At 43.7% G+C, this 12665-nt stretch overlaps 1 protein-coding gene across 1 annotated transcript in view; it reads left to right on the top strand.

Annotated features, from left to right (window-relative positions):
- Positions 1-12228, top strand: part of LOC146856773 (otoancorin-like) — a 484135-nt gene extending 471907 nt beyond the window's left edge. The window contains exon 25 of the mRNA XM_085647226.1: positions 11302-12228. Coding sequence (XP_085503352.1) covers positions 11302-11387 — 86 coding nt within the window. The 3' untranslated portion in view covers positions 11388-12228. The remainder of the gene's footprint in view (positions 1-11301) is intronic.
- Positions 12229-12665: the final 437 nt, after the last annotated feature.

Here is a 12665-nt window from a genome sequence, read left to right as displayed (position 1 = left end):
ACCAGGTTTAAATGTAATTCCCCGGTATACTGTGGTTTATCGCCTAGAGGAAGAGAATCAATCATAATCAGAACAAGCCTTTGGGTACAACAATGGTGGACTGACTGGCTGAGGGACCAATGAACATCAGTGCCAGTAGTAGACACCATTGTGCCATTTTAGAAACATTCCACTCAGATAGTGATTCCCTACCTGAGGATACTTCCTCTGATCCCCCGACTATTGTCCCTGACCCGATTCCCTCTATTCCTGTTTTTAATATGCATTATTGGAACAATGCAGGAATCAAGGGCAAGATGGGTGATCAATCCTGGGGGAGCTTTATTGACCAATTTGACCTGTGTTTTTTCCTGGAAACGTGGTCTTTGGACCTGCCCCACAGATCAGGCCACACAGCGTATCATTTACCTGCTTGTAGTATTGTAAAGGGCCACCCCTTGGGTGGCCTTCTTATTTGGGATAAAACAAATATCAATGTCAAAATACATCCCATTGCCTCAAATTCATTTGACATCATGGATATATCCATGACTAGAACTGACAACGGTACCTAGTACTTCTACTATTTTTATAATACGACAGGCAGGGGAAGAGTGGAGACTGAGGTGATTCGGAACTTGCCTTACACGGGGCTTCTTCTGACACTCATGACACTACTATCTTTGCAGGTAGGTGATTTTAATAATACATACAAGCCTTGTGATATAGGTAACCAATCTCCTATAAGTGAAGAGGATGAAGAATGGGGGATCCCTGTCCTTAATGCCGCTTCAGTGAAGAGCTGTACTGGAACTGCTTATCTGCTCCTGTCCTTTAATCTAGCACATGGTCTGAGGGAATGTAATGGTCACTCACTTTCAGATCCTAATGCCATTTGCACGGTTAACTGTCCCTGACAATCAAGTAGAATCCAAATCCCCCATGGGCATACAACGGGTGTTGGATGGATTTGCGAATTTCTGCGCGGACTGGAGATTAATGCCTCTAAAACCAAGTATATGATCTTCAATCCGCCCTCTTCAACACGCGCGAATCCCATGATAGAGTCCTCCAGACTTGAGAGGGTTTACACGTTCGATTATCTGGGGGTAACAATTAACCAGTCCATGTCATGGGATTCACACCGAACCAAGGCAAATCTGAAACTGATCCAGTTGACGGGCGGTATTTCTAGGATGACAAGAGGATTGACCTATAAGCCACTCGGTCCCCGCCTCCAAATTTACAAAATCCAGGTAAAAGGGGCAGTAACATATGGGGGTGAATTATGGGGGTGAATTATGGGGGCATACTGCCGCCCAGAAATTGCTGGTAACGGAGAATAATTTCTTAAGGCAATTGGCAGCTCTACCGTCTAGCACCCCACTTCTCCCACTCCGCTTAGACCTGGGCCTAAGACCCATTACAGAGGAGTTGGGACTTAAACCCATAACTTTTTGGCGTAAAATATGGAGCACGCCGGAATTATCTAATTACAGAGATGAGCTCCTGGAGATTCTGCGTCTTCCTAAAGCTGCACAAATTCCATGGCTAAAATATATTAAACAAACATGTGAGTCACTAGGAAGACCGGATTTGTGGTCTAATCCAGGAAATGCATGCTGCAGGATCTCACGCAAATCTATCTCCAAGGTTTATTACGAGCATAACTTACGTGTCTCAATTGAGAGTGTACGGGAGGGGTCCCTGACTGAACATTTTCTGGGGTTTAAAGACTCATATCATTTTGAGCTCGCCTTTGACGATATTGGCCCTTCTATTACAAGGAAGTTATATATGCAATGGCGATACAGCACTCTCCCCCTTAGGGCGTACACAGATCGCTGGACACATTCCCAGTCCACAGCGCAATGCCCAGCTTGCGCCCACCCGCGAGAGACTGATTTGCACATTATATTATTTTGTCCAGCATACCAAAGAGCAAGGAACTATTGGCTTGTCCCACTCCTCAAAAACCTTGGCTTTAGGCAACATCTCCCTGCATTCAGAATTTTGAAAACAGATTTGTCGGCCCCAATTGTATTTGCAGTTGCAAAATTCTTAACAGCAATGTGGTTCAGCCGTAACCGATGCATTAAGTTAAATTTAGCTGAATGAACATTTTCGATGATTTTAGCCTGATTGTTCTACGATTGTTTTTAAATTTAATCATGTGTGAAAATCCTCTTTTTTAAAAGTGTTTATCTTTTTTAATTGTACATCTGTTCCATTCTTTTATGGTCCTAGTGACCGAAATAAAGATGATAAGAAGAAGAAGAATTGATTATATCGTATTCCCTGTCCAACTTTGGGTAAACATGACTGACTTTAAGGTGATAAATAGGGATGATAGTGATCACAATGCCCTCAACTACTCATTAAACGGCCTGTTCTGCTGCCTGATTGTTATCCCTATACCCCTTAGCTCCAACCTGTTGCCATCCAATGATAAGGGCAGGATTAAATGGGGATTTGTGGCCCAGGACCAGTGCACATGAGATTGCTTGAGCCTGGCCCTTAGAGAAGTCATGCTAGAGCTAGCTACGCTAAACTTATCTCAGCCCTGGGATCGTTTTTTGTCTACCAATATATTGAAGACAAATTAGGGCTTGTTTGAAACTCAAGGAAGTGTTCCACATGTAACCATAAATCCATAAGGGCCTATTCCAAACCAAGATGCTTGTGGTATAAGGCATGCAATGCTAAAAAGGAATGAACTTTGACAGGCTCTATCCCTTGGTGATACACTATTAATACATCTTAAAAGAAGCGAGTATAAACGGACTAAAGCAGGAGCACTTAGGGAATGGTAGTTAAAGTTATGGGAAGGTATCCATGAGGCAGCCACATCAAAAGACACCATAACATTCTAGAAGCTGGTACTTATTGGTAAGGAGGACCCATCGTGGCTCCTAGCAGATACAATTACCTCCCCTGAGGTATGGCATGCCCATTTTACAGATTTGTATAGGCTTCAGCAGGGGTTCCGTGTTGATGATACTGCCCAACATTATGGCTTATTCTTCCATACCATGGGTTCAATCATGATAGAGTTGAGGGACTCTGCCGAGGGAAATAAGGGTATTGCCTCTGGAAAAGCAGCTGGACCCGTTGGCATCCCGAGCGACCTTTTTCTTGCCGATATTGAGACATGGGCCCTTTATTTCTACAAACTATTGAACCACATCTTCCAGGGAGCCAGTAGTCCTGCGAGCTGGAAGGCTGCCTAAAATGTGCCTATTTATAAAAAGGTCAAGTGGGACTCCCCTTACATTATAGGCCTATTAGCCATATAGACATAGACCAAAATGTCTTTGCATGATAAATACTTGGAAAGTTGGAATCCTGGATTGCGGATCACCATCCACTTTCCTCATTGCAGGCAGGATTTAGAAGAGGGATCAGAACAACTGACCAGATTTTTAGGTTTTTATTGATCTTCTGGAAAACAGTGGTTATACAGAAGTCACACCTATACCTGGTCTTCGTCGACCTTAAGTCCACATTAAACTTAGTCCCCAGAGCCAACTTCTGGGCCCGTCTTGGTGAATAGTGGGGTTCCACCTGATATTCTGGGCAGTTTGGTTCAACCTCCACCAGGACACCTATGCCCAAGTGAGATGGGACCGGGGAGGGAAGCTGGCCGAATGCATTTCCATCCAGAAAGGAGCCCGGCAAGGGTGTGTCCTTACCTCAAACCTCTTCTTCTTGTATCTTAACGATGTGGTGTCCTATGTGGAGGATGGCCTCAATGATGCCCCTTGCCTGGTTGATTGTAAATTTCCATCCTATTTTGCCGATGACACCCTCCTGATCTCAGAAACCCCTAGTGTCTACAATGCCTGGTGAATAAATGTGAAGGTTTTTGCACGGAACGAGGGCTTGGTTTATGGCCCTTAGCCCCCACAAAACATTAAGGGATTTGATTATGTTGGGGGGGTTGCCTTTAGACAGGGTATGCAAGTTTGACAATTAGGGGATTAGGTTATCCAGATCCTTGTGATAGGCATCCCAGCTTGAGAAGAGTAGTTTAAATTGAACACATCACTCTTCCGTCATTTTAAAATATCATAGGACATCTCGCACCAGGTGCATTTCTCCTGCACTTAAGTTGTACAGAGCTATGGCTGAGAGCAGTGTCCTGTATAGGGCTGAAGCATGGGGCATCTCAAATCTAACTAAACTTGGGGTGGCAGACAACACATTCTTGAGATCTTTATCAAACCTCCCAAAGAATTTCCCATTAATATCATTAAGATGGGATATGGGTCTCTACTTAATGATAAATAAAGCCTAATCGAGGCCGCTACTTTATTGGAGAAGGTTGAAGTATTCTGTAGGTCTGGATGATTATCATTGAGCCTTGGAGGACATAGTATCACTGGACAGCTTTGGCAAAATCAAGTGGCCATCCTATGTCCAGAAGCTATTAGTACATATTGTGCTAGGAGACTACTGGTCCTCCTCGGCATCCAAAGCCTACGTAACCAAGACCACACTCAAGGATGTATTTTGGGACTATATCCATCTTAGTGGATTTCAAAATGTGCCCAAGGGATCACTTACTTACCTTTTTCTAGATTTCAGATCCAAATTTTTATTTGAGTCCTTTCTGGATTTTATTGACCCATTGGCGGCAAAGACCCTCTATCTCAAGTTCTGCTATGGAAATTTACCATTAGTGTCTTTATTAGCAAAGTGGAACCGCCTAACCACTATAAATACTGTATCCCTGGCTTGCCAACATTCAGAGAAATCAATGGTGCACTTTATTTTCTTTTGTCACTGGTTACGCCTGCCCAAGGAGAGCATGGATCATTCCACAATGTGAGTAACTTGGTTGCTGCCAACTAGAGGTCGCGACACGGCTTCTTCGCACAACATCCTCTCAGATAGTAGTCTGTGCAGTATCCATGTATCTTCATTGGAGATGGTCCATTAGGTGCAGGGCTTTTGAGTAATTAATAGGATTGGTTTATCAACTATGCCCTTTTTGTCCGAGTGTCCCAATGCCTATATAGTTGTTATATGATGCTTAGCTTGGTGTGTTCTATTTGTTGTATTTTACCTGTTACTTCCTTTTATAAATGTTAATTAAGTACAAAGTATTTATTTACAAGTTTTTATGGGGTTCTTAGATACTGTGACTTACTATAATTTAAAAATGACACTTTTATTGATCATCAGAACATTTTAATGACATGACCTAGGGTTGTGCTCTTAGTTGAGCTTTTGTGTGTTTTAGTCTATAAATGTACTGTATTGTTTATGTACTTTTTTGGTTAAAACACTGAATAAAGTATTTTGAAGATGATATTCTCATTAGCATGAAAATCTGACAATACTTTAGGAAGGAATTTAGGATGGCTCCTCATCTCTACCCTGTTACTATGAAATATTGTGTTAGGTTTGAGGGAACATAGAGCCTAAATCTTGCTAACTCTGTGTGTAGGGGTTGGATCTACCAAGAACGAAGCCTTCCAGAATAAATGCTAATGAGAGGCCTTATGAATACAAACGGAGGATCCATATTTCGAGAAGTGACAATATTTTACTCCTATGGAAAAAAGGTCTCCTGAGAGGAGGCAAATCTTATTAATGCCCTCCAAGAAATCCTTGACTGCAGACATTTTTAAAACAGCATTTGTGAAGGACATTTTCAATAAGCCGTGATTGCTGTAAGATGCACTTTAATGGATTAAAATTGCAGTTTTGCTATAACCAAATGGAGGTGGTATGGAATTACCACCTCTTCTTGGCAAATGAGAAGACTGAAATTGTTGTGAGCACACCAGATGCAGAATTTCTTCCATTTGAAAGAATAGGAAGTTCTAGTAGATGGTCTTTTGGCTTTTCTCAAAACAACCATTCAGTCCTGAGGGAGGTTCAAGTGACCATATTTTATGAATTCAGGAGCCAAGCTACCAAGTTCAACGACTGAAGGTTGGGGTGTTGAATCTGGCATACGAACTTCTGAAGAAGGTCCAGTCTGCACATCAGCCTCCTGTGTAGACGCTCCGAGAGGTGAAGATCTGTGAACCACTGTTGTCAGGGCCACTCTGGAGAATCAATCTGGCCTTCAAGTGAAACAGCTTGATGATCACTGTTGGCAGTATGGGAATTGGAGGAAAGGCGTAAAGACATTTTCCTGACTAGTCGAGTCATATTGCATTCCCCAACATAGAGCTGGCCCCTTGGTGGAGTGTCTCGAAGATGAGCGACGTCATGAATCTGGTAGTCGGCAAGTTTATGTTAGCGGTGGACAGGAAACTCAGCTCATGTGGAGGAGTTTAGGGAGTTTTAGCACTCTGCTTGGAGCACAGAGTACAGCAAAAATAAATCCGCCTTTCGCCGGTAGAAGGGAGTTCACCCATGTGTGCCGATCACCCCTAATGAATGCTGAAAGTGGCGAGCCGCGCCAGATGCTGCCATCACGGAGTGGAGCCAGGCCTCATTCCCCCCCAGGAGGGCAGCCAGCTCCTCATCTTGGGAGTGGGATTCCCATCAGTCATGGTTCTGCTCCTAGAAGATATAGTGAGGGCAGCAAGGCTTTGGAGGCAGCCCCTGTCATCTGCAGAGCTTTGTCTCCCTCCTCCTTCACTGCCCTTCATGGCGAGTCACGGCCCCGATCGCTCATGGCTTTCCATATTTTTTGGAGGTGACGGGTGCTCGGTTTCCTGCTCCCCTCCTACATACAGCTCCACTGGAGTTCGGGGCACTGGCGAAGATCACAGTCAGAGGGCAGGCACAGCGGCAGACCCATGACTTGGGAGTTTGAGGAGAGTGGCATGCGAAGGCTGGGGGGCCCATGCACGGACTGTAGGACAGCAGCTACCTCTTTGTGGGAGTCATCATGACTGCCCAGAAGTACCTGAGAGGAGCCGAGCACTGGAGGTGCACAGGTAATTGACCCCAAGGACTAGGAGCAAGGTGGAGAGATATCTGCAGAGAGTGGCCATCTCTGCAGATGGATCGGTGAAGTCAGGAGGCTGCTTACTGGGCTGGTGTTCCTAACAGCAGTCAGTGGTTTCTGTGCAAGGCTGTTGCTGAGTTTTTAATGTCAGACCTGATTGACTCTCCCTGCCCCTCCTGTGTTCGCTCTTCAGCTTACACACCAACCTTGTGGACGATTGTTGTAACAGTTTGTTGGGTAAAGTATAGGGCACTGTGCTGTAATGCACAGATTTTGGGCCGTTGTGGTCAGGGTACTGGTGTAAGATTTAACAGGGTATAATGTGAACTAGTGCACCAATGTGATTACTCTGTGTTCTGGTGCAGAAACAGTTACACACTTTTCAGGCTCAGTAGTGTGACTGCTATAGTCTGGTATGGTGGTACAAGAATCAAGGTATGGTGTTGAACTGTGAGGTTTTCTGCCTGGGTGCCAAAGCCCCCTCCCATTGGAGAGGGGTGCACATACCTCAGCACTTTTTGCCCCACGATCTGCTTGGTTCAGGGGCACTCCTTACACTGGTGCACGGTCTCATGTCTTTAGCAGAAGAAAGAGGCGCATCTTGTCTGACGGAGCACAGCTCGCCCTACACTCTCCTGCATGGGTACATGGTAGGCTTCCTCCTGCAACAGATGAGTGCACAACAGTTGGAAAGGATGTGGAAAATATCAACAGCTGCAGGTCACACATGCAGACATGTCACTCGGAGAGGCTCTTGCTTCTTCCTCTCCGCAGGACTTGATGCTATTGCGCTGTTTGCAGAGTATTAGTAATCCTTCGGTGTCCACTGCTTGCTGTCACCATTACTGTCACCCCCAGTTCTCATCAGCCTCATGTCTAATAAGTAAAACTGTGTCCAGTGACCACTGGCGGTAATGCCAGCCACTCAGTAAAATTGTGTCCTGTCACTATCAGTATCAGAGTGCCAACGGGTTTCAAAATCCCCAGTCACTCCCTCTGCAAGTTCATGCATTTGTTCTCTTTGCCAGCATGCCAACATTTGCCAATACCCCCAGTAACTTTATATGCCAGTTTTCCAAGTCACTATCAGTATGCCTTGCTACAGCCAGTGCAAACCAACAGTCACTTCTTTTACCAGTCACTGTCAGTACAACTCTGCCGTGTTACAATATGTTTCAATACCCCATCACCTCCTGTGCTACTTTTTGCAGTCCCTATCAATACCAGTGTGCCAATACGGGGCCAAACTCTGTGTCACTAATACTCCTGTCACTATCGGTGCGAGTGTGCCAACCCCCTACTCACTTCCTGTGGCTGTCCTTCCATTCACTATCAGAACCAGTGTGCCCTCTTCTGATCCAAGCCAATATCACAGTGTCCGCAAGTGTCAGCATCTCTACAATGCCACGGTTCCCTGCTAGCATTCTGGTTAGACCCTCGCTGACAGTAACATTGGCACCAGTCACCACATTTGGCAGTGCCCATAGTCAACAGCAATTAGTGGGTAAAGACATCAACGGATGTAATTATTTGATTCATGTATTCTCCCAACTCTACAAATGCGTGCTATAAGCATTGCATGAATAATCATATCTAGGGGAGGAAATGGCAGTAAGTCACCAACATATATCATTGCCCTAGACTTCCACGTGCAATGTGTGCATTATGCACGAGTCCCACTGAAATCCACACTCATTAAAAGTAGATAAACAAGCAGATCTGTAGACGTGGTTTATAATTTGTCTAAATTGTACATTTCTGTGCAGTAGCACTGGTTATGTATGTTATTGTTTGGTGCTCGGTTGACCAACTGGCTGCTCCTTGAGGTAGGTGGCAGTGAACATTTATTTTTTTGGCACCTTCCAAACTGAGTGCGAGTTTCACAGGCTAAAAAGTACGGTAAAGGTACAACGTGTGATTATCTGTCAAATGGCTGTTAGCAGCAGTGGAGATGTAGAGGTAATTAGTCACACCTACCGATCTCACTCACTTGAACGTTTCCTCGGTCTGTCGGTTCTATCAGTCACCGGGGGCACGGGGAGGAGCAGTCCCTTCACTGGAGGTCACACTCTGTTAATTGGAGAGTGAGTGCGACTGCAGAGGTTTAATTACCGTACTTGGAGAGAGGTAAACACATGCTTCTTATTAATGACACCAATAGCCATGTTGGCATTTAATATGTAACAGGAAAACAGTCACATTTCATGAATTGCCTGGAGCCAACTTTGACAAAGTATCCACTTATTGCAGAGTGCTGACAGGTGTGTTAAAGGAGCATCCATATTAAAGGCAGCCTTCGGCTGAGCAATACTCCGCCCGCTGCACAGAACTCCGTGGAGTGTTGCGGTACATCCACAGAATTCCTTGGAGTAAAACTCTGTGAGCTCCACCCAGTCCTAGTAGATATTTAGTTTGTTGGTGCCTCTGATAAGGACTCCCAGGAAAGTATTGATCTAGTTGCTGCAGGTGAATAAGTTAGTGTTGGGAAATATTAGCCAGAGGATAAGGTTGTGTTATAAGACCTTGAATATGTAGATTGGAATGGAGTATCCCACTAGTAATGTGATCATCTTGGTGATCTTGTGCGATGATGATGATGGTGTGATCTTGACCTTGTTCTATACCTAGACCTGTTGGTAGGTTAGTATGTTGAGATTTAGAACTAGTGTGCTTAGGCGTAGGTGCCACTGGAACAATTGGCAGTGGTGGCCGAAGGGGAGTGGCTGGAAGATTTGGTGGCAGGATTACTGCTGGATTTACTGATTGTTGAGGAGGATTAGGCGAAGAATCCATAGGAACCTGTGGAATTGCAGAAGTCACTGAATGTAGTAAATCCAGTATGGGGACTGGATACACTGGTCTGGATGGGAAATAGGGTCTGGAGTACTCAAGAGTCAGATTCAGATGGGAGTCAGAGATTTCATAAGAGAAAGCAATTCCACCACTTTCTCCTATGAAGGAACATGGTGTCTCAACATTGACATTGACCGTACCCTCTTCCTCGACTTCGTGTGTGTTCTCAACGTCCAACCGGGGATGTTTCTCTCCAGATCTTCTCCTTTTGCATCTCCTCCTGAGGGATTCCTCAGAGGATAAGACAGGGGAACTGGTAGAGGGAAAAGTCTCCTCGCTTCTTGGATGTCTCTCCAGCCAGGGAATCTTGCTTTCTTTAGTGTGCCACTTGGCAATGCAAGCAAATCTTTTCTCTCTTCCTCAAAGTACGCCTAGAGAGGGTCCTGCAGTGGTGACATGTCTTAAAATCATGAAAATCCGGCAATCAGAGGGTACAGATCCTGTGCATGTAACAGGTCTTGCTATTTTTCTGTCACATTCTAGGCATTTCTGGAAAAGAGGTGGCATTTATGATAAAATAGATATATTTCTTGTCATGAAAATAGCAGGAAAACTCTTTGCCCTAACGGATGTTGAATGAACCACTTTTGAAATTGTTCCTGAAGGAAAAAAATGAAGTGAAAAAGTCTTAAGAATGCAGAACTCTGCTCCAGCATCCTGTCAGCGGTAGGCAGGAAAAAGAACGGATTAAACTACCACCTGCAGGCCATGACAGGACACCAAAGGTCAGGATGCCCTTAAAGGTGCAGTGTTTTATTCTCATTGTTTCAATTCTGCAGCTGATACCTTTATCCTATATTTCCCCATCATTAACTCTGAAAGAAATTAAAAAGTGTTTGTAAAGGACGTTTTTAAAAGGCCACCTTTTTATTTATTCTTAGTCAATTTTAAAGGCTGCAAATTTTAAATTTTTATCTCATGTACCTCCTGGCCTTTCTGTAGTAATATGAAGAAACGAGAAAAATAAATATGACTTTGAAAGAACTGCTCTGGGGTCCTCGCATGTGGGTGGGACTATTCAGTGCTCATGATTATCAATGTAGAGAGAAATATATTTACTTCTCCAAATAGTTGTCACATAGCATGTTCACTGCACTGTACAACACACATCCAATGTGTGAAATGTTTTTAAAATTGACTAAACATAGGATTGTTTTACGGAGGGTCACAATACCAGTACAAAACCTATGCTAGACATTACACACACCTTTGCACAATCACGAAGAGGTCTGCGTGTGGCTCTAGGCGGCCTGTTTGTGCACTAAAGCAGGAGAAAAGAGCAGCTTTAGGTCATGTTTAGTAACTATAACTCGTTTCTGCTCTCTCTTCCTTTGGTTGCAGTGCTGTGTTGCACTATATCTTAGTAAATATGATTTTATGACTTCTTGTGCAGTCATTTTTGGACTTCTATGTTTGATAGCAGCCTGGTCCCATGCCATATATTTTATCTAAGTACTGAAGCATAGGGAGGTTTTCACAGGACCCTCAACTCAGTCACCTATCTTGTAATTTAATTATGTGCTTCCCTGATAATTTTTTGTCTCCTTATCCTATAGGTTCCACCTGCTGGTTGTCCATGAGCGTCTTTAACCTGATCACCTTAGGTTTACTGGTTGCTGTGCAGCAGATGGATTGGGCCTGAAGGTTGAGTCCACCGCACATTCCCATGTGTGCCTCTCCTGTTGATTTAGCAGAATGTCATTCTTAGCTACTGAGGCAGACTGATGGACTGGAGCCAAATGTTGGGAAATTAATGGACCTCTCTGGAAACTATCATAATTTGTACAGTCTAACGCTTTTACACTGTGTGGTTCATGCTATGATGAAGGCATACTATGGGCCTAATTTAGGAAATAGAGCAACTTGTCTACATCAACTGTTATAAGAAAATACGCAAAATGTATTTTTTATTTTACAAACTGTTTATAAAAGCAAAAAAAAGTTAAACGTTTACGTACTTGCCAAAGACTAGATTGGCACGATGATATGACCTTGAATATATTCACATTAACTAAAATGCTGATTCTAATATTGTTATTCAGTCTCACTGGATCAGTCAGGTTTCATAAAGCTACTTATCACCATGCTGTACTGAAAAAGCAGTTTGTTTCACTAACCTACATTTCTTCAACCAAGGTTTGTGGAGATTTATAACTTCGAGGTCACTGTTTTGTTGCCCCTCATTTTATGCATCTTTTCAATACAGTTATGAACTCTGGGATCATTCCTTTGTATTGGGAGCAGGTCAGTAATCTTGAGAACTGACAAGGATGCAAAGCAATGCTGTGTAAATATAAGAATATTGCTTTTAATTTTTTAACTGAACAAAATATTGGCAAACACAGGATTATATCATATTACTGATACACAAAGTTCAAAACAGTTTTTGGATTGGTTTTTATCTACATTGACCTACAATCTGTTAATTTCAATTGCAATTGAGCAGTATGAAAATAAAGCACGTTCTTGTCAGATATCTAAAACGCCTCCGGCTGGTATTTGGAAAGTATGCATCCTCTCCATAGTTCTCAGTTCCCTGCTGCTTGGCCAGTGTGTATGTGAGGTCACAGAATGTTGATGAGTGACTGGTTTGTGTGAATGTCAGTTGGAGAGAGGGCGCTGAGCAGCAAGGATGCTGCTCCTGGTGGGGCGTTACCGTAAACCTGTAACTAAGCAAGGTCTACTTCAATAAAACTACATCCTACAATCTAAGAGACATGACTACCTGCCTACAAAAGCGCATCAACAAAGCCTAAGAAGAAAATAGACATTTAAAGAGGAAAAGTGGACACCTTGAGCCCCACCAGTTTCTCAGACCATCAGGCAGCCTACTGACTGTAAAGGTGGTCTACTTAACTGTTCACAGGAGAACAGAGTATGCAGCATTCGTGGTGATGAGTCAACCGGCAGTGAGTGGCAG

This window comes from Triturus cristatus, chromosome 3_2 (genome assembly GCF_964204655.1).
Source record: "Triturus cristatus chromosome 3_2, aTriCri1.1, whole genome shotgun sequence".
In the NCBI taxonomy this organism is placed as follows: Eukaryota; Metazoa; Chordata; class Amphibia; order Caudata; family Salamandridae; genus Triturus; species Triturus cristatus.
Note: the sequence above shows the minus strand (reverse complement) of the source record. Positions and strands in the feature narration are given on the sequence as shown.